This window comes from Sylvia atricapilla, chromosome 19, assembly GCF_009819655.1.
Source record: "Sylvia atricapilla isolate bSylAtr1 chromosome 19, bSylAtr1.pri, whole genome shotgun sequence".
Taxonomy (NCBI): Eukaryota; Metazoa; Chordata; class Aves; order Passeriformes; family Sylviidae; genus Sylvia; species Sylvia atricapilla.
In genome coordinates, this window is record NC_089158.1 from 9,596,581 (window position 1) to 9,616,714 (window position 20,134).

The following is a 20,134-nucleotide window of genomic DNA, read 5'->3' on the forward strand; positions in this document are numbered from 1 at the left end:
GGCAGTGCCAGGCCAATATAAATTAATCCTGCTGTGGTGGGAGAGGTCTTGCATCACATTCCCAGCTCCTCATGTGGGGAAAAAAAGAAAGTGGCTAAAAAAGAAAAGTGCCTAGAGCCATTCTTTTTTAAAATCTTTTTTTAGTCAGATTTGGGCAACATTTTTCTGAAAAAAAAAATAAATAAACAAGGAGCCATAAAGTGAATAGAGTTGTTTCCACAGCTTTGACACGATTAATAATCCATCACAGTCAAATCTGCCTGACAGGTCATTTCTACCTTTGGATTAGAAGCCAATAATTTAAATTGTCTCGCAGGTCACATCAGTCTGTTCCATCATGTTTAATGACAAGTTAAATGACTCGTCTTCCACTCAGCTTTTCCCAGCATAAAACCTGAAACTCTCCCTATGCCTCCGTGCAGCTCCGGAGCAGCGAGACAAATGAAATGCTCGACACTGGGATATCTGATGCCTGGGACATCTGCTCCTTCCATTTTCCTGGTAATTGAAAGCTTGCTGAAGAAATAATTTATTAAACAACGAACAAACTGGGGATGCAAGCTCAATTTGTGCCCGTTATTTCATTTGGCATATCATGTTCATTTACAGAGTCTTGATGAGCTGCATCAGATGGTCCAGCCTCGCGCTGGAGTTGGCACACACATGGGAACTCTGCAGAGCTTCTCAAAAGGTCCACCCACACAGGCCTATCAAACCTGATTGTTTAATTTACTCAACGTTCCCACAGCTGCAAAAAAAATGGTTTGTTTTGTTTTTTTGTTTTTTGCTTCTGGTAATAGAATCTCAACGGTCAGTTTGTTGTCTCGCATTCCTTCGCCTCTTCCTCGTGTATCAGAGACACAGAGTATTTCACCAATATTGCCAGTGTTTAGAGTATTCTTCCCTTTTTTGTGTCTTAGAATGACGTTTACCATATGCCAGTTCACTAATGAATAATAAAATAATAAAAAAATGGATATGAGACACTGTAAGAATGCTATACATAAGACAGAAAAAGTTACGGATCAAAAGGTGCCTACTTGAAAAAGCACATCATACTGTCTCCTCCCTACAAAATATTCCAGCCAACACATCCAGCAGCAAACAGCAGAAATGAAACAAAAGCAAGAATGGGAGAATGTGAAAGAAATAGGTAGGGAAAAGGATCAAAAGTATTATAAAAGAAATAACAGTAGAATAGCAGTTCCTGACACATCAGTACTTAAAATACATGCATTTCATTACTACTTCCAGGATTTTTAATTCTTTTTTTTTGGCATTATTTTCATGGATCCTGGAAGCAACACCCGTGTTCCCTCTGCTGGTCCTGCTGTAACAGTGCAACCAGCCCCGAGGCTCTGGCCATCCCTCACAGTGGTCTGAACAAATATCTTACTGCTATTTCTCCAAACGTCCGAAAGGGAGAGCTTTCATATGAATAAAGAGTTTTCCTTGGATTTATCTTCTCAATTTTGTTAATTTTTCTCTTCAAACCTTGACCAGATCTTATTAACCTATCTATAAGCTGAAGATATACAGCAATACATGGCAGTGACTTGTTTAAAAGGAATGAATTATCAGCCACCCGGATGGTGCAGCCAAAATTCCATCTTAGGCCTCTTCTTTATTAAGAAACAAAGTGGCCAGAGGAGGAAGCAGCAAACTAAATGAAAAACATTGACCCAAGAAAGAGATGGAGGAGAGAGGATATTGAGGGAGACAGGGAACAAAGAGAGATGAAGTAAAGGCAGCAGCAATTGCTGTTGGGGGATGCAAAGCAGGAAGGAAAAAGCTGATTAATGCAGCACAGAGATTCATGAGAGGAACAAGAGCTTGTGAAACAAGTCAATTAGTAGGAAAGACTATCAAGTGCAAGACAAATGCAAAACAGTGAAGTCTCAGGAAACTATAAAGGCAAAATTAGCACTAAATGTGGCTCATTCCCTGCACAATCTGCGAGGCTAACTGATATCAGTGATCCAGAAACCTTCTCTGGAATGGCTCCCCGCCCTCAGAGCATAAAACTTAACCATAAAAACAAAGAAATTAAGCGTGAAGAGCCCCTGCTCTGCATGTCACTGCATAAAACATGGAGCAAGGCTGCTGACAGACACCCCACAGGTGCACTGAGGGCTAAGAGAGGTAAACGCAGCAGGTTTAAATTTCAAGGCTCTGGTATCTTGTAACTATTTTGCTGTACAAGCAGGAGTTGAGAACTGGGGCGCTGGTGCAAATAGGTTTTGAAATCCTGCCACTGGATTTAAATAACCAAAATCTTGAAATAAAATTTTATGAAGCCAGAGAAGGAGAAAGCATACAGATCTTTGTGGGATTAGGTTTTCAGGACATTATGAATGAACACGGGCAACATTTACTGCCACTCAGTCCTCCAGAAAAAAAAAAAAACATGCAGTATTTAACTCGGAGGTTAGGAACAGCACAGAATATACTGTCTTCCCCAAGTCTGTACAGATTTTGTTTAAAAAGCATCAGGTGCACAAAAATACCATCTTGTAGGTAGGAATTCCAAAGGCAGCTTTGTAAAGTGGAGTAGCTGCAGGTCAGAGATCACACAACCCTGTCCTAGCCCCGCACGTGAGAAACAGCTCATCCTCAGGTTTTATTCCTCCTTTTCCCTCCAACTTCCCTCGTACAAAAGGATTGCAAGTACCCCTTTTCTTACACAAGTTCTTCACAAAGCTCCTAGAAGCCATCTCAACTTCGATAAAGCCATTTATAAAGCCATTAGGGAAAGAAAATCTTTACAACTGGAGAACAATTTACCATCTACAGTAAGATACATCTAAGAAATCTCTCCAGGATTTAAATACGGAGTTGCAAAGCATCAGTTCTGTGCCAGCTCCCCTATTGTCCTGATTCCAGTTCAGCACGTACTGGCACTCACTGAAATCCTCACAAAGCAATGAGAAAACACATGACCCGAGCAGCAGGAGGAAAAAAACCAGCTAGAGCTGCTCTACATAAAGTAAATTAGCAGGCTGCAGCCCGTTATGTGCGCGTTAACAGCTGGTTTAATGTTAGTTTATTAACCCACGGTGCTCTGTGACAATAAATAACACGCCGGGGAGACACGGCAGCGGCTCTGCAGGGCCAAGACACGGAGACGGGAGGGAAGAAATGCCAATCTACACAACACGTCAAACGTTACCCCACGGGAGCAGGTTTCCTCCTTGTCCTTCCCCGTGATCAGTTTAACCTCGGGAGCGCAATAGCCGATTACCCCTGTTCTGGTTTGCGTAACTGGCCGCGGCACTCGTGATGGTCAATCAAATCGGCCCCGGCTTTTGGATAGAAATAGCCCCGGGTCGGGGGGGCACAGCCGGGAGACCCCCGGAGCGGCGGCCCTCAGACGGGCACGGGAGGAGGAGGAGGAGGATGGAGGAAGGCAAGGCAGCAGAGAGCGGGCAGGACCGGCGCTAGGCCGGAGCAGGGCAGGCATGGGGACGCGGCCCCTCACGGTCCCGCCGGCGAGCGCTCACCTCCTTCCAGCGGAGCTGCCGCAGGCTGATTTTCAGCGCCTCCAGAGAGGTCTTGGCCTTGGAGCTGTCCACCGTGACCCCGGGCCGCCGGCTGCTGTCGGCCCCGCTGCGGCGGCCCGGGGCCCGCCGGGCCCTGCCCCGTGCCGCCCGGCCTGCCGTGCCCTGCGGGCCGGTCCCGCACCGGGCCCGCTCCCGCTCCCGCTCCCGCTCCCGCTCCCGCTCCCGCTCCCGTTCCCGTTCCCGTTCCCGCTCCCGCTCCCGCTCCCGTTCCCGCTCCCGCTCCCGTTCCCGCTCCCGTTCCCGTTCCCGCTCCCGGCCGGGCGCGGCGGGCAGCTCCTCTTCCCCCGAGGGTGCCGCGGCGGGCGGGCCGCCCTGCGGGGCCTCAGCGGGCAGGGCCGGGGACCCGGGGGCTTCCTCCGCCTCGCGGGCCGGCTCCATCTCCGGCGCTTCCAGCCCCGCCGGTTCTGTCCCTGCTGTCCCCGTCTCCGCCGGTTCCAGCCCGGCTGGTTTCATTCCCTCCGTCCCCATCCCCGCCGGTTCTATCCCCTCTGTCCCCGTCGTCCCCAGCCCGGCCGGTTCCAGCCCGGCCGGCTCCATTGCCTCCGTCCCCATGCCCGCTGGTTCCATCCCCTCTGTGCCTGTCCCCGCCGGTTCTGCCCCTTCTGTCCCCGTCGCCGCCGGTTCCATCTCCTCCTCTGTCCCTGTCCCCCCCGGTTCTACCCCTTCTGTCCCCATCCCCGCCGGTTCCATCCCCTCTGTCCTCGTCCCCGCCGGTTCCATCCCCTCTGTCCCCGTCCCCGCCGGTTCCATCCCCTCTGTCCCCGTCCCCAGCCCGGCCGGCTCCATCCCGCCCCCGCTCCCCGCCCGTTGCCATGGCAGCGGCGCGGCCGGTGACCCGCTGGCCCCGCCCCGCCGCCGTGAGGCGCTGACTCCGCCCCCGCCATTTTGGGATCGGGCAGAGGCCCCGCCCCGCGCGGTCCGAAATGGCCTCCGGAGCGGGGCGGGGCCGGGCCGCCATGTTGGAAGCGGGCGAGGCCCCGCCCTGTCATGGCGGCCCCGCCCTGTCATGGCGGCCCCGCCCTGTCATGGCGGCCCCGCCTCAGGCCGGGCTGTGGGGCGGGCGCGGTGCTCGCCGTGCCCTGAGCCGCCTCAGACGCTCCATCCGCTCCTTACCGTGCTGCGGGGAGGGTTCCGCATCAGACGGGGCTCTCGCCGCCGTGACACAGCGCTGCCTCGCACAAACGGTGTCCCCGTGCAGCGTTCGGCTTCGGCAGCATCGATGGTGGGACGGCCCCATCCGCGGATTTGAAGCCCTCTTAGGCGCAGCTGGAAAATACGAAGGCGGCTTTTATACTGTCAGTAATGGAATGAATAACCTTAAGGGCAGCTCTGTGATCAGCCTGAGCAAGCTGGAAGGGGTTGGAATACCATAACATCTTTAACGTCCCTTCCCACTCAAACCATTCCGAAACTCTGACTCTCTGATACATAAATCCCTCACGGCATAGTTATAAAAAAATGCAGAACGTGTCGGTAAAAGCGGCTGTCGGAGCAAAGCCCGGATCCGTGGGATTCGGGGAGCTGTGGGCAGGCGGTGGCGCTGCGCCCTGGGAAATCCAGGATGCACAGAATTCAGGCTGAGAGCCGGGAATTCGGGAGGAAAAACGGGAATAATCAGGGCTCTGGGTGAAGGAGCCATCACCAGCATGGTGATCTGGAACAGGACTGAAACAGGATGCCAGCAGAAATTATTTAAACCACAACAAAATTTAAATAAATGCGGAAAAAGTTGGCACTGCCAGTTAGCTGCGAAATAAAATCATAAGGTCGTGTCAAGACCCTTATTTTTTCAGTGCCTCACCAGTCTTCTATCATTTACCCTTGCAGGCAATGAAGAAACGAATTAATTAATTAAATGGAGTTGTGTCTTGGAGCATGAAGTGACCAGGAAGGCTGAGGTCAGGTAGCTCACTCTTGGGTGCTCTCATGTTGCTATTAAAAGATGTGCATTATTTTTTTATAGCTGTGACAGTGTTTAATTAAAAACTTGGGAGCGTTTCCAGCGGGAGCTGAGAGGGGCTGGTAATGTTGGCAGGATGAGCTGTCTGGGTGGTGTCTTTTCCATGCCCATCACTGAAGGCACATCCTTGGCTTCACCACCACCACCAGATCACAGAATCACAGAAAGGTTTGGGTTGAGAGGAACCCTAAAGATGATTCCATTCCAAACCTCTTCCACGGGCAGGTACAAATCAGGAAGAAAAATTAATATTTTGCTTATGTTCAACACTGGCATAAAAATTCAGTTGTAAGAAAAGCAATTCAGAGATGTTGGAGTGTGATTTAAAGTGGTGACCTGACTCTGACTGTCTCTTATTTTACTGCCAGGCTCCCAGATGAATATTTTTAACACAGAGATTTATCCTCTCCAATGTCAGCAGTGCTGAAAGAAAGCCAGGGAAAGAGTTAAGATGAGCCAAAGCATTAAGAGGCATTGGAGCATGGGAAATACCAAACAAAATGATTGCAAAGGGGAAATATTCTTATATCTAATTATCATATATCCACATTCCTTACGGGCTAATAACAGACTAGCTGTTCCTCTACCAGAGAAGCTGTAATAGATCCGATACCTGGTTTGCCCGTGTTGTGTGGATAAAACCTCCCTTTCCTGTTGGGATAAATAGAGATGGGCTGCAGTGTGCAGCGTGGGGTCAGACTGCACGTGGCATTCAGGTACAGCAAGGTGAGGAGTAAAGTATAGGTTGGGCAGTAATGAGGCACAGGGTAATGCAGAAGGAGAGCATATCCTGCTGAATACAGCAAGCTGGATCTAGCAGCAGGAGAGAAATGGGAAACTTGAGATCATCTGTCCCCTGTGAGGAGAGGGGAAATTTAGTTATGGGGCTCTGTTAAACACCAGGCTGCTTCCTGAGACCCTTGCTCAGAGGGAGTTGTTGATAAGAACAGACTATCTTGTGATAATAAGTGAACAAGAATGTGGATTCCATCCAGGAGAGCTGTAATGTCCCTATGCTCTCATTAATTAAGTTCAGGATATCAAAGACAACAGAGGTGCTGGCCTAATTTTATGGGAGTGGGAAAGAATCCTGTTTGATTGTACAGCATTTTACTCATCTCTCAGACTAGCCACTTCACTCTCATTTACCTGAAATCATCACTTACCTGATGAATTGTGTGTGCACAGATCCAAGGAGGAATCAGGGAATAAAGCAGTTTTACAGATGCAGCAAACTGAACAGTTTTCCTTCATGACACCATGCTGATCCCAGCAGCTCACACTGAGGGACTGTACTGCCAACCTGTGGTATATGGAATTCATGAGTTGGGCATGTGAACATGTCAAGCTTATGAGGTTAACAAGTAACATTTTCCTTACTAATACATTTTCCTTCTTCTAGTAAGCCTTTTTGCTTCCAAGTCAGGATCAACATTTGTAACCTTTATGCAGCATCATAAGGACAATAACTGTATTCTTTTCTATACTTCTTTTTTAAAGATAGCCAAGACAAGAAAAACAAAGTAACATGTAATTTGCAGAAAAACATACCATCTTTATAAAATATCATACAAAACTGGCCTCCTGCCAGTGGCAAATTTGCAGAAATACTTCAGTGTTCCCTATCGAAAAAGAACACATTCCTCAAGCTATTGTTAAAAAAAAAAAGCTCATGAAGAACCATCCATCTGTGTCTGAAGTTAATAGTTCCTTTTGCACTGGTGGTATCTCCTGTCAGTTTTTCTTTCGCAAATCCATGAGAAAGCAATGCTCTATAAAGTGAAAAGTCAGAAGAAAAAAAATCTAGCAAACAAGACTCCACTTGGAAAATGTCCGTGGTGGAGTTGTGCTTCAGCCTGGCTTTAAATCCATATACATCCCTCCGTGCTGCCCATGTTTATGTTCGACCACAGAAGATTTGTGGTTGACCTACATATGCAAACAAAACATTTGCTGCATATTTGGGGTGAGGGGGGTGGGATTTGCATGATAGAAGATGACAACAATATGCATAATTGTAGATGACATTTTTCATTGCCAAGTCCTGCTGCACAGCCCTTTGGAGCTGGCCATGCATGAAAGAGGTTTGCAGTCCTGACGGGCAGATTGCCTGCAGAGCCGAGCCGCCGAGACATTGAGCTTCTGTTCCTTCTTGAGCAACACAAATCTGCCACAGTCACCTCACCAAGCAGCCCCTGTGCTCGCAGAGGACACGTATGACACTCGCTGAGGGGGGCTCAAACACTGAGTTCTGCATGTCACCTCCGAGTTCACCTCATGTGGCAGCTCAAGGGACTAAAAGATTTTGTTTAGGAGTTTTCTCGGTATTCTTGAAATCCCCAATGCATCAGGGGGTAACATCACACAGCTTAGTCAGCAGCAGCTGGTTTATCTGTTCTTGCCCCCACATTTCATCCCACAGCAGCTTTTCTAAGCAGTCTCCTGGTGTGTTAGTACGCTGGAGGCTTTGCTCTAAAAATGGCACCAGCACAAATAAATATTAATAATGTTGATAAAGTGGCATGACAAACCCAAATCTCCTAGGACAGAGAGCATGCACAGACCTCTCAGCTCTTATGTGTGATATGGAAGTGCTCTCCTGTAACAGAGGTTTTGTCTCCCATTATTGGATGTCTGTCTGGTTGCTCTTCCTATGTCACATCTTATTTATCCTTCAAAATCTCTGCAACTCTGCTGTGCAGAAAGAAGTGCTTAAAAGGATTAGCAGAAAGGAGGAAAATCCCAAGGCATCAAGACCAGGTCTCTTCCTTTATCCCTAAAGGTAAGTTTGGAAAAATCTGACAGGACCAGATAGAAGCAAAAGCTCCCTTCCCTACAAACCAACCAAGGGACCAATTAAAGAACACCCTGCATATAACACCCACCACCTGATTTACACCACATTCCAGGTCTCTTCAAAAGATGAAGATATGTAAGAAGAGCAACTTCTATGCAGAGTCCTGGGGCAGGCAGAAATGTGCACCCATGTGAGAGAAGGAGAAGGAAGGAACTCTTGGGAGCCTGAGCCCGAGAAAGAAAGCTGATACAAACCTGGTCCCTGCAAAAGCATTTGCAGCTCAGAGCCAAGAAGCTGTCTTGGGGCTTCACTCCTACTGTGTTCAGAGAAACGGGACTTTCTGTGAGTGCTTTGCACATCAAAGGAATAACTCGCTCAGTACCTCCATGTGATGCAAACACCCACCATGAGGCTTGGCCAACTGTTCAATGCTACTCAGGGTTTGTTTATACTAAATCCGTGACGATGTCCTGTACAAATGCTTCATTCCACATATCTGCCCGGTTTCATTGTCCAGAAGAAAAGGCACACAGCTTTCTTACTTCCAGTGGAGTCAAAGAATTTTCTTTGCCCAACAAACAAACTAGAAAATTAACAGCTTTTTAAGTTTAGCAGCCTTCAAACTCAATTCTCAAACACAGATCCAAACCATTAACCTCAGGAGATTTAAGCCCTATGAAAAGTTCACAGAAGTTCACGAACAGGGAGTATTAAACACCTCCATTCAATTGTGATCTAACAGAAACTGGCACTGCAAGCTTTATTAAATAACAGTTGCTTTCTTTTTCTCAGGATTCCCATGAGACATTTCTTTCCTCCTACCCAAAGGATTTTATAATCTGTGGGATACTGGAGAGCACCAAAATGGAATTAAAAAGACGGTTCTTGCTATTTCACCCCGTTCTTTCTATCAGCTTTAAAAATTTAACTATCCCAAGTGAAGTCCATATGCTCCCACGTATATAGGAATGCTCTTGTGGCAATGGGAGGGTAACCAGCAGAAGCTTTGAGCAGCTCAGCACGATGGCAGGTTGCTGCACGCCTCAGCTGAAATGCAGTATTGCAGAATCAATGCAGAGACTCACCAGTGGTGGCTGTGTAAAGTTTTTCCCCATATGAGTTGAGCTTTGCTGGCGTTAGCATCAAAGGAAGCATGAGCACAGCCTGACTGGGTGGCATCTCCTCCTCCTTGGGTTTAGGAGAACCAAAGACCTGAATGTTGCTCAATCAGCCCAAGGACATTTGCACACAAAATCTAGGTTATTCATTCAGGTCAACAGATTTTTATTTTTTTTTTAAATCAAGATACGTACAAGATAAGAAAAGTGCCATGAAATATTCTAAGCACACACTAAACATCAGCACAGACCACAAAAAAATCACCAACAAAGAACTAACCCGATGCATCTCCAGGCAAGATGTGTATCTAGAGGAGCATCTTGGACAGAAACCAACTGACAAAACCCATATTGAGTTATGCTGTATGAAAGTGGGATTAGCATAAACTTGTGAATATTTAAATGAGAAGGTTATGCAGTGCTACAGATTGGAAGAAAAGATTGCCTGGAAATAGAAAAACTTTACAAAGACAGAAGGCTGACCACAGAACCCTCCCCAGAAAGAGCTGCTAATACCTCAAAATACTTGAACATGTAGGGTCATAGTCTGTGAACCAATATTAATTCCTTGGGCTTTTTCTCCCTCTCTTAATTATAAGTTTCTGGATTCTTGGCTCTTGCCCATCTCCCACTGACTTACAAGTCCTCAGAAATGCCAAGAAGCTCAGGGTGATCACAGTCCTGAGATGGATACTGGGAACTGTGCACTGTCTGCCTCTAGTCAAGCTTTTCTTTCTTGCTAATGCAAAAGCCACATAAAAGGTGGCGTCCAAAAACATTCAAACACCTGGCTGGGAGTTACTTTTATGACTCAAATATTAATTTGGGGGAACCCAGATGAGATACGTTGGCTCACCCTCCGCCCTTTGGATTCTACACAATTCACATTTCATCCCTGTTAAATGGAGTGTGTCTGTACTAATAGTCAGAGGACAAACCTTGGGCCTTGCCATCACAGCTGTGCAGGTCTCATCCCTTTCCTGTGCTCCTGACACTGAGGAATGTCACGTTCAGGTGTGCCAGGTGTCCCAGAGTGGCACCTGCGAGGGCTCACCTGGGCCTGGCAGGGCCTCGCACTGAGACAAAGCTGGAAGGAAAGCACACAGTGAGCACACGGGGTGCCACAAATCCTGAGAGTACATTGAGTGACACAGTGGGCATCAGGATTCTGAGACAGGGCATGTGCTGATTTCTAACACAACTGTAAGTCACATTGACACGACACACGTAACTCAGGTGACACTCGTTCAGGACACCCCTGGGAGATACTTGTGTGGATTGATGAGATCTCCTCTCAGTCTTCTCCAGACTAACCAGGCCCAGCACCCACATCAGCGAGATGCTCCGGACCCCTCAGCACGCCGGTGTGAGGCCAGCGGATCCCCCCACAGCCGGGCCGGGCACTGTGGGTCCATTAGATCCCCCACAGCCGGCCCGGGCCGTGTGGGTCCATCAGATCCCCCCACAGCCGGCCCCGGCGGTGTGGGTCCATCACATCCCCCACAGCCGGCCCGGGCGGTGAAGCTCCACATCCCCTCACAGCCAGGCCGGGCTGTGCCGGCGGTGAAGCTCCATCACATCCCCTCACAGCCAGGCCGGCGGTGTAGCTCCACATCCCCTCACAGCCAGGCCGGGCCGTGCCGGGCTGTGTAGCTCCATATCCCCTCAGAGCCAGGCCGGGCCGTGCCGGCGGTGAAGCCCCACATCCCCTCACAGCCAGGCCGGGCTGTGTAGCCCCACATCCCCTCACAGCCGGGCCGGGCTGTGCCGGCGGTGTAGCTCCACATCCCCTCACAGCCAGGCCGGGCTGTGCCGGCGGTGAAGCCCCACATCCCCTCACAGCCAGGCCGGGCTGTGTAGCCCCACATCCCCTCACAGCCGGGCCGGGCTGTGCCGGCGGTGAAGCCCCACATCCCCTCACAGCCGGGCCGGGCTGTGCCGGCGGTGAAGCCCCACATCCCCTCAGAGCCAGGCCGGGCTGTGTAGCTCCACATCCCCTCAGAGCCAGGCCGGGCCGTGCCGGCGGTGAAGCCCCACATCCCCTCAGAGCCAGGCTGGGCTGTGTAGCTCCATATCCCCTCAGAGCCGGGCTGTGCCGGCGGTGTAGCTCCATATCCCCTCAGAGCCGGGCCGTGCCGGCGGCGGGCCCGGGGCGGGGCAGGCCGGGCAGGGCCGGGCGCTCCCGCCGCCCCCCGCATCACATGAGGGAACTTCGGGCCAATGGCGCCGCGCCGGGGCCGGGGCCCCGCTCGCTGCCGCGGACGCTCATTCAAAACGCGGCCGGGCTGGCTTTGCCCGCAGCCCCGCACGGCGCCCGGGGCTCGGCGGGGCGGGCGCTGCCGGCCGCGATGCCCGGCGGGGCCGCGGGCTGAGGCGGCCGCCCGCCCGCCGCCATGCCGGTGAAGAACCGGTACAACCTGGTGGACGATGGCTGCGACTCCCGCGTCCCGCTGCACAACGAGGAGGCCTTTCAGCACGGCATCCACTTCCAGGCCAAGGTGAGCCCCGGGCGCGCTCCCCTCCGCGGTCCCCGGGCCGGGGGCCGTAGCCGGGTGTGCCCCCGGCCTGCCACAGCCCCGCGGCCCCCGGCTCGGCAGCGATCCCCCGGCAGGTCCCCGCTCTCCGGCCGCTGCAGAGGGGCCCGGGGCTCTCTCCGGTGCTGTCCAGCAGCCGCCGGTGTGGCACACGGTGGCCGCGGGCAACGTGGCTCGAGGCCGGGCTGGCCGTGCCTGCCCCTAACCCCGGTTATTCTTCAGCTCTGGAAGTGCCCCTGGGGCCACGCTGAGGGAGCCTAAAGAAAACAGCAATCAATTATGAAAGCCTTACATTTAATTAGCACGATCAAACAGGTTCTTGCTCTTTTCCTGGTATTTTTGCAGCTGTGTGTGTGTAAGCCGTAAACTGTGCCTTGTGTGCTTCGTTTGGGGAACTGCTCTGGAATGACCCCTCTTGACAGCACCGTGGATGCTGTCCCAGGTGCTCATCCCTGCCTGACCCAGTGCCTGTCCTGTTCCCCACCAGGCTGCCCCTGTCCTGCCACGGCAGGGTGACAGCTCCCCATTGCCCTGGAAACCAGCAGACTGCTATGTGCTGCTCAAATAATACTGCCTTGACTCCAGCTGACCCCTTCCCTGCGTGAAAAGCTGGACAGACAAGGTCTGCAGCCTTCAGGCATCAGAAAGAAATACTGATATTGTCAGAAATTCCGTATTGATCGCGAAGAACAGCCTGGCAGCACAGCAGCACTCTCAGAAAGTGACTCCATTGGAATTGGCATTCTGTAGACAGCATGGGGAATGGGTTTATAATTCAGCTGACAAGAAGAATTGCATTTTGCTGGAGCAACTCACAGGCTCCCTTCCCCTCTTTGCAGGTGGCCTAACACAGATTAGAAATGGAATTCACGCCTGCTGTCTCCTGAGCTGGAAAGAAGGGGCATATACATTCCAATAAAGCTTTGAAACACGGATTTTGTGCCTCTTGGTTTTCCTGCTGAAAGAGCTGTAAGATTTAAGCAGGATACAGGATGAATCTGAATAGACAGCTAATCATGTATTTTAAAAATTTATCTTCCTTAGGGAAGAAAACACTTAATCTGTGATTTCTCTATTTAAATTAACATTTGCTGTGCTGCAGACTGTGCTGAGGAGAAGAAAAATCCTTAATTTGATTTTTAAAAAAATGGGAAGCAACTGCACCTTTAACTGAGTGAAACTGGCTTTTCAGACTAACAGCTCCAGGCGTCCAGAGTGGATAACACCCTGTTAGGATGTGTGGGTCTGGGACGGGGTTTGCATTACCTTAGTAACATGCTTGCTCAGTTCTGCTTTACAGTCTGTCTCTTCCAATTACGCTGCTCATTGTGGGCACATCAGTCAGCTGCGACGCTGACAATGACAAGGCTGCAGGTGTCTCACACCAGGCAATCTCACTGACCTCGCTCCTCTCTAATCTCCACATTCCAAACTGCCTGCCTTCCCCTATAATCTCCAGGAGGTCAGTGCTGGGAGCTGCTTGCTTGGGCAGAGGTTTGTGTGCTGTTTCATGAGTTTCATGGCTCTGTGGGGGAGCACAGGTACCCAAACTCTGCAGCCAGACCAGAGCAGGGAGTTTGGAAGAATCTCCTCTAGCTCAGCAGTCCCCTGCTGTCCCCTTGCACCAATTAATTTGTCATTAGGGCCATGGCCTGTTCCCCACTGCAGCCCTGCTGCTGGCAGACAAAAGGCCAGCCAGCTGCAAGGAGCTCATCTGGATTACCAGCAAGTGTCCTGATGGCCAGCAGAGCAGGGAAGGAGATCTGCACACCAAAGAGGCCACAGATCACAGCAACACAGCTCTGCCCTCCCTGCCAGCCCAGAGGGAAGCCCTGGCCCTGCTGCTCCCATCCCTGCTGCCCTCAAGCTCTCGTGCTCCGAGCTTGGGTCTCTTGTGGTTTACCAAAGGCTATAGATGAACTTAAAAATGCCATTTTGCAAAGGCGTTTACAGAAGCAGCAGCAAAAGCCAGATGACCTTTCAGATTGCTTGTGGTGTTTATTTCAAGGCAGGAGAAAGAGCAGTAAATAGTGAGCCAGGAGAGCTCATCTCTGAAAGCCCTTTTAAGCAGACATTTTACAGGATAAAACCCATTGCAATCTGCAAGTAGTACAGTGGAGAAATAAATCCAGAACTGTGTCAGTAACAGCAATACCTATGGGGCTGTTCTGGGGAATTATTTTGTCTCTGTTCATATATATAATATCGCCCTGAATGTTTGCAGGGGCCTCCTGATTAGCTGCTCCTTTTCCTCTCCACAAGGGAACAACTTCCAAGAAACCAACAATTTGTAACCACACAGTAAAAATCAGACACAGTTCATGAACCAAATGCTCCTGGGAGGGTCACTAAACTCTGAGAAGTGCCCTCAGTCACCACCACTGACAGCAGAGATGGGCTGTGTCACCCTGAGGGAGCTGATGGCCCCCACTGGGTCCCCCCAGCAGCAGCCCTGAGCTGTCAGGGCCACTCCCAGCACACGCTGTCATCACCCTCTCCCTCGGTGACATTCTCCCTGTGCTCACCAACATGCCCTGGGCGTGCAGCTCTGCCCTCAGAGCTGAGCCACCACACCACTTTAGAGCATCAGCAGCCTTTGCTCCCCACGCAGTGTCACTGCCCAGGACAGCACACGTTTTCCTCCTTGCCAGGGCTGAGCTGGCAGCTCTGTGCCTCCTCCCCTCGGCACCACGGGGCACTCCTGTGCCACGTGTGCCATCACAGGTGCCACCAGGCTGCCTCCTGCCAGCAGGTGCACCAGCAGGTTCTGCTGTGGCACACCAGGGGAGGGCACAGGCAGCACAGGAGGGAGAAATGCCAGCAGCAGGAAGCTGCCCACGGGTGTTCCATGGTAACCTGTGGAATGTGGGCAGTGTGCTGCCGTTCCGTTCAGGAGGATGGGCAGCCAGCTCCAGGAGGCTGTAGCTGTGGTGCAGGGGTAGAGGTGGAGGTGATGGGAACCTGCCATCTGCCACGGCTCAGACCCCAGTAAGAGACCCTGCTAGGACTGGCACCGACAGTGGAATGCAGACACTCAACCCCAAGCACTATGATTAGGACTGCAGCTTCCCTAAACAGGATCGTAGGACACAGATTTGGGTGGGTTTACCAGGAGCTGGTCCTACCAAGCTGGGACAGCAGTATCCAAAGGTCGGGTGGTCCACACTGAAAACTTAAGCTAGAGTCACGAGGCTTTTCCAGGAAAGGTGTTTGTTGCACATCCTGGCAGTTTTACAGTTCCTGTGTGCTTTTAGTTTTGAGCAGTAAGAGGAACAAAGTAGTAAGGAGGAACAAAGGATAGACAGTCCCATTGTCAGACACACGGGATCATGACTCAATTAGCAGCAGACATCGCCCTGCAAAGCCCTGGTAAAGGCACATCCAGACCCTGAATGAGGTCAGAGCCTCACACCCAACCTCAGAAATCCCTGACTTGATAACGTTATCCACAACAGATATTCCTATGCTGGCATGGGTCAAAGGAGTCCAGGCAAGGAGGAACTAAATACATGAGAAATGCTGTCTGTTTTGAAGAAGCCCACAGCACGAACTTGTGCATTACTGCACAGACATCTCACTGTTGTGTCTTTCAGTACATCGGGAGCTTGGATGTGCCCAGGCCCAACAGCCGTGTGGAGATTGTGGCAGCCATGAGGAGGATCCGGGTAAGTTCAGAGCAGCTGAGCCCCACACAGAGTTAAAGGTTACACTGCCCTCAGTCACTTGGTTGCAATCTGCTGTTCTGAATTCCCTCCAGCCCTTCCTATCTGGAGCTCAGATCTCAGCCCAATCAGGTTTGCAACAAGCTCCTCCAGAAATTCCCAAGGCATCTTAGCATAGGCCCATCCTGTGCTCTTTGCAAAGGAATCAGTTATCAAAACTCAAATGTAACCCCCTCTCCTGTGCTGAGCAGCCATGAGGCTTCTCCTTGAACCTAAGAGATTTATTTAGCCTGTTTGGAATTTTGTGTGCGTGAAAAATAAGCTGAACACGATGTGCTCCACAAAAGCACTTGAGTTCATTGACAGTTCCAAATATATTGTGTTATATATTGAAATATCAGTGCCCTGACAGGTGTGATTGATGTAAATCCCATCTGACTAGACTCTGTGGATTCTGCTGCTCCTAGAATAATTTGCTGCTTTCCCCATGCTCCAATACACTTTTGCAGTTCCTGTTTCTCATCACCAAGGCTGCTCTCTTCCTGCTCTGCCCCTTTTTTCTGCAGAGCAGCCTGTGAATGGTCCCCAGATTTCGCTGTGATTAGCAGGGTTGGGTGTCTTACATCTGCTTCATGTATAACCAGTTCGAGTGCATCTCCCCCAAAAGGCACTGCAGCTGTTGTGTCTGGCTGAAGTTTTGCAGGGGTCTTAATTCTGAGGCTGTTCATATGTCTCCCATCAGCTGAGGCAAGTTTGAGAATCTTCCATTTAAAGCTTTGAAGGGATTATCCTATTTCCCCCCCTCCCCCCACAGTGTTTAACCATCTAATTTTCCTTTAGAATAGTGCTTTTTAAACTTAGCCTGTAACTGGCTGGGGAGCTGATGTATTCATCTTCAGCCAAGCTTAGAAATGACATTCCCCTCCCTTTGCCTGCTCACACTATTAGCACAGCTCTTGCTCAGAACACAGTGCAGCAGCAGTCTAAATTGCCTGGTTATTTATGGCTCAGGTGAATATCTGGAGGAAGTAAAAGCAATAGGTGAGGACTACCAGGGCAGTTTAGGTGCTGGCATAATTTTTGGCCATTTTTCACCTGAATCAATATTCATCATCAGATTTGACACTGCACTTCTGCTGATCTATGACCCCCTTGTAAGAAAAAGCAAACGGTATTTTGATATCACTTAAAATAAAGTGTCACATTCTGTTTTCACACCTGCTATTGCCACAGTGGTACCTAGCTCAGAGTGCAATTGGTAGTGCAATAGCATGCTAGAGTACCACAAGAAACATGTAAAAACACATTCTGCATTCCTGGGTGCCACCACTTAATCTTGTCACACAGGATTTTTAAAGTAGGCATCCAGTAATCTATACTGAGTTTTTAATCTTGGAAGCCCATTCCAAAAAGGGAGGGCTTCCCTTTTCATGTGCACATTGTACAGCAGGATCTTATTCAGACACTTCCTGGCTGCTGAGCGGAAGATGCTCCTCTATTGAAGATAGTTAATTGGCACTGATCCTTAATTAGAGCATAAAGAATGAACTGGGAGGTCTTTGAAGAGAATTCTAGTGCACAGAGTACCCAACCTAGGAACTGAGGGAAGATGGGGGTTATTTATGTAGCATTCATTTGCATGCAGAGGCCTTGTCTGTACTAGAGTTTTTTCCCATGGACTCTCAGCAGCACCAGTTACAACTGGGAGGAAACAGTGGAAGAAGCTCTTGGGGGAAACGAGTATTTTGCTCATTTGTTATTTGTTATTGTGAGTGGTAGTGGCTGTTTGCAGTGCAGGAGTGAGTAAGGTCCCCCAGCCCTGCCAAGTGTTGGCAGGGGCATGTCGTGGTGAAGCTTTCATCCTTTGTGCACTCCAGCGTTCCACTGGAATCCTCCACTGGAGCAGAAGGGAAAAGTCGTGCAGTACAAGCCCCAGTACAGCATTCCCTGTGCTGCTCCCTGTGCCATGGGAGGAGGTGGGAGCCATCCCACGGCTCAGGAGGGCTCTTACTCACCCAGGGAGGAGGATGAGGAGTCACAGCTCTCTTTTCCAGGCTGTGTCAGAGCTGGTTACTCTGGTTACTCATCAGTAAATTGATACAAGCAACAAAACTGCCTTGGGGGAAAAGCCTTCAGCTTTAGTGTAAAACACTAAACACTTCCTCCAGCTGCCGAGGACTCCAAATACCCTGAGAGGGTCAGAAGGGAAGCAGCAGCACCAGGAGATGAGTCTGCTCCTCGGCGTGTTCTGTGCTTTGTACTGGGCTCTTTTACCAGTTACACATGAATTATACCAGGGATTCTGGATCAGTGGGATTCTCCATGCATAAGCAGGGCAGTCTGCCTGCAGACTTCAGGACATTACTCCCAGAGAGCCTCAAATAACAAGTTTTAGCGTTATCCTGCTGAAATCGTGAGCCGCTCTTCGGCAGTAGGCATTTGAGGTGCAGTCTCTTAGTAAAGCTTAAATCCATATTCCGGGCTGAATGGATGCTTGTAGAATTGCTAGCAATACTCCATTAGTCACACATTAGATCCCATTTCATAACAGACTGGAAAGCCTTGTCTCATCATGTTCTATGCTTCCACTGGAGAGAATGCAAATGCAGTAGGTAGAACAGGGAAGCTGCTGTTCTTAGCTTTCCATTATGCAGAGCTAGACAACTTTTAAGTTTGCTAATCCTCCCAGTGGATTATTAGCTGCCTACAGCTGCCATGTTGTTATTACATGATCAGAGTTCAAGCTAATCCCTCTACCTCTTGCCCTGGCAGGGGAGGCGATGAAACGTATTTGCAGCTTGGATAAATACACTGTACCCTTACAGGCACAGCAAGGGCCTGCTCAGGAAAGTCCAATTCATCACACAGCTCCGAGCACCCCGGGCAGGTGTTCCCCCACCTCCCAGGGAGCAGCATCTGCTGCCTGCAGCTGCCTGAGGCCATCCAGGTCTGGGTGTCTGGCAGCTCCCGTGCTCCGTCAGCGTTCTGGTGGAGCTGGCTTCGTGCTGGAGTGATCCCTCTGCAGGTATTGGAGCCTTCTCAGCACTCCAGGGAGTTCATGTACAAATCAAGATCTTCTCTCCTCACAGTTCAAGCGGTGGCTAATGTGAAGATGGGTTTTGTAAAACACTAAACACTTCCTTGAAGCTGCTGAGGTCGCTTGGAAAAATCTTAGTCTGGGAGACCGGGGAATGGATGGCTTCAAGTGCAGGGCTAACAGCACCACATGTCCTGCATTCCCCAGAGCCAGCACTCACCAGAGAAGGAGGTCACCTGTTCCTTTTCCAGAGCACCTCTACCCTCAGTCCAGCACCTCACAGCCAGCTGAGCAGGCCTAGGGATATGCTGCTATTTTGAGTGGTGGGTTGTACAAGGACACAGTAGGAGTAAGTGACAAAGCCTGTCATCCCCACAGACAGCCTGCTGCCAGCAATTCCCCAAGACACTCCCTTTATCTACCTTTAAGGCACAGAACTAGTTTCCCTGGAATTTGCACTCAAGAATCTCTGAAGGCCGCAAATTTCAGTTCTGTTTGGAAGGTTTAGCTTGGACCTAAGCAGGTATTGACATTCAGAAAGGAGCCAGATGTTGGATTATTTAATCATTCTATAAGGGAACAGCCAATTGGTAGTGTGCCCATCCAAACACCAGGATGAGCAAACAGGAGGCAGGCATCCAGACCAATGTGTCTTCTCTTAGCTCCACATTTCTTTGGCTTAATTTAATTGAGAAGCCTTTTTCTCCAGAGGCCAGTGTGCCAGAGAAACAGAAACAATAATTTATAAATCTTGACGCAGGATACATGAGACGTGCCTGAGCTCTCCTTGGAATGAGAACTGGGTTCTCACTTCTCCCTCCCTCTTATCCTGAGCATTCTTGCTGCATCCATCTTTGAGCAGTCTCAGCACTTTGCAGTTTCTCCACACAGTATTTGAGTGAGGAAGTGCAATCCAGCCACACTGTAAGTCAGACTCACTGCCAAGTATCAACTGGTAGTCTTGAAGTGTGACATGACAGCAATTTAAATCAGGATGAGTAAGTTGCAAACTTGTGAAGCAGAGGGACAGCTGCAGAGAACCTGCCAGGCTGCAAATTCCAACGGTTCAGGAGCAGCTATGGGTATGATTTATCTGCTTTTCCTACAGAAGGAGAGGAACCAGGTGGACAGGTGGCAGAGGGCAGGGAGCCTTCAGCCCTCTCAGATTAATTTATTACACTGTGACAGGTTTCAGAGGTAGAGGTGTTTCATGGGCTTGTCCATGAGATTGTGCTAGAACATAGTTCCCTCAGTTTCCAGGCAAGGAGTTTTCTCACTACAGAAGTTCACCTAGAAAACTGCTGCATGGATTCCTCTGACATATTCTGCCTATAATCCCTGCCTGGGATATTATGCTGAGAGCTATGCTTTCCTGCCAGCTTCATGTTAATCTGAGCTGGAGTTGTGAACAGAACTAAAAAAAGAGAGAAGCTGAACTCCCAGCTGATGGGTTTCATGGTTAGTCT

At 50.1% G+C, this 20,134-nt stretch overlaps 2 protein-coding genes across 2 annotated transcripts in view; one reads left to right on the forward strand and one right to left on the reverse strand.

Annotated features, from left to right (window-relative positions):
* The window catches only part of TTLL11 (tubulin tyrosine ligase like 11), a 35,595-nt gene extending 31,249 nt beyond the window's left edge, over positions 1–4,346 (reverse strand). The window contains exon 1 of the mRNA XM_066332931.1: positions 3,501–4,346. Within this exon, the coding sequence (XP_066189028.1) occupies positions 3,501–4,346 (846 nt within the window). The remainder of the gene's footprint in view (positions 1–3,500) is intronic.
* Positions 4,347–11,683: 7,337 nt separating this feature from the next.
* Positions 11,684–20,134, forward strand: part of LOC136369838 (carboxyl-terminal PDZ ligand of neuronal nitric oxide synthase protein-like) — a 28,650-nt gene continuing 20,199 nt past the window's right edge. The window contains exons 1-2 of the mRNA XM_066332932.1: positions 11,684–11,933; positions 15,563–15,634. Of these exons, the coding sequence (XP_066189029.1) occupies positions 11,829–11,933; positions 15,563–15,634 (177 nt within the window). The 5' untranslated portion in view covers positions 11,684–11,828. The remainder of the gene's footprint in view (positions 11,934–15,562; positions 15,635–20,134) is intronic.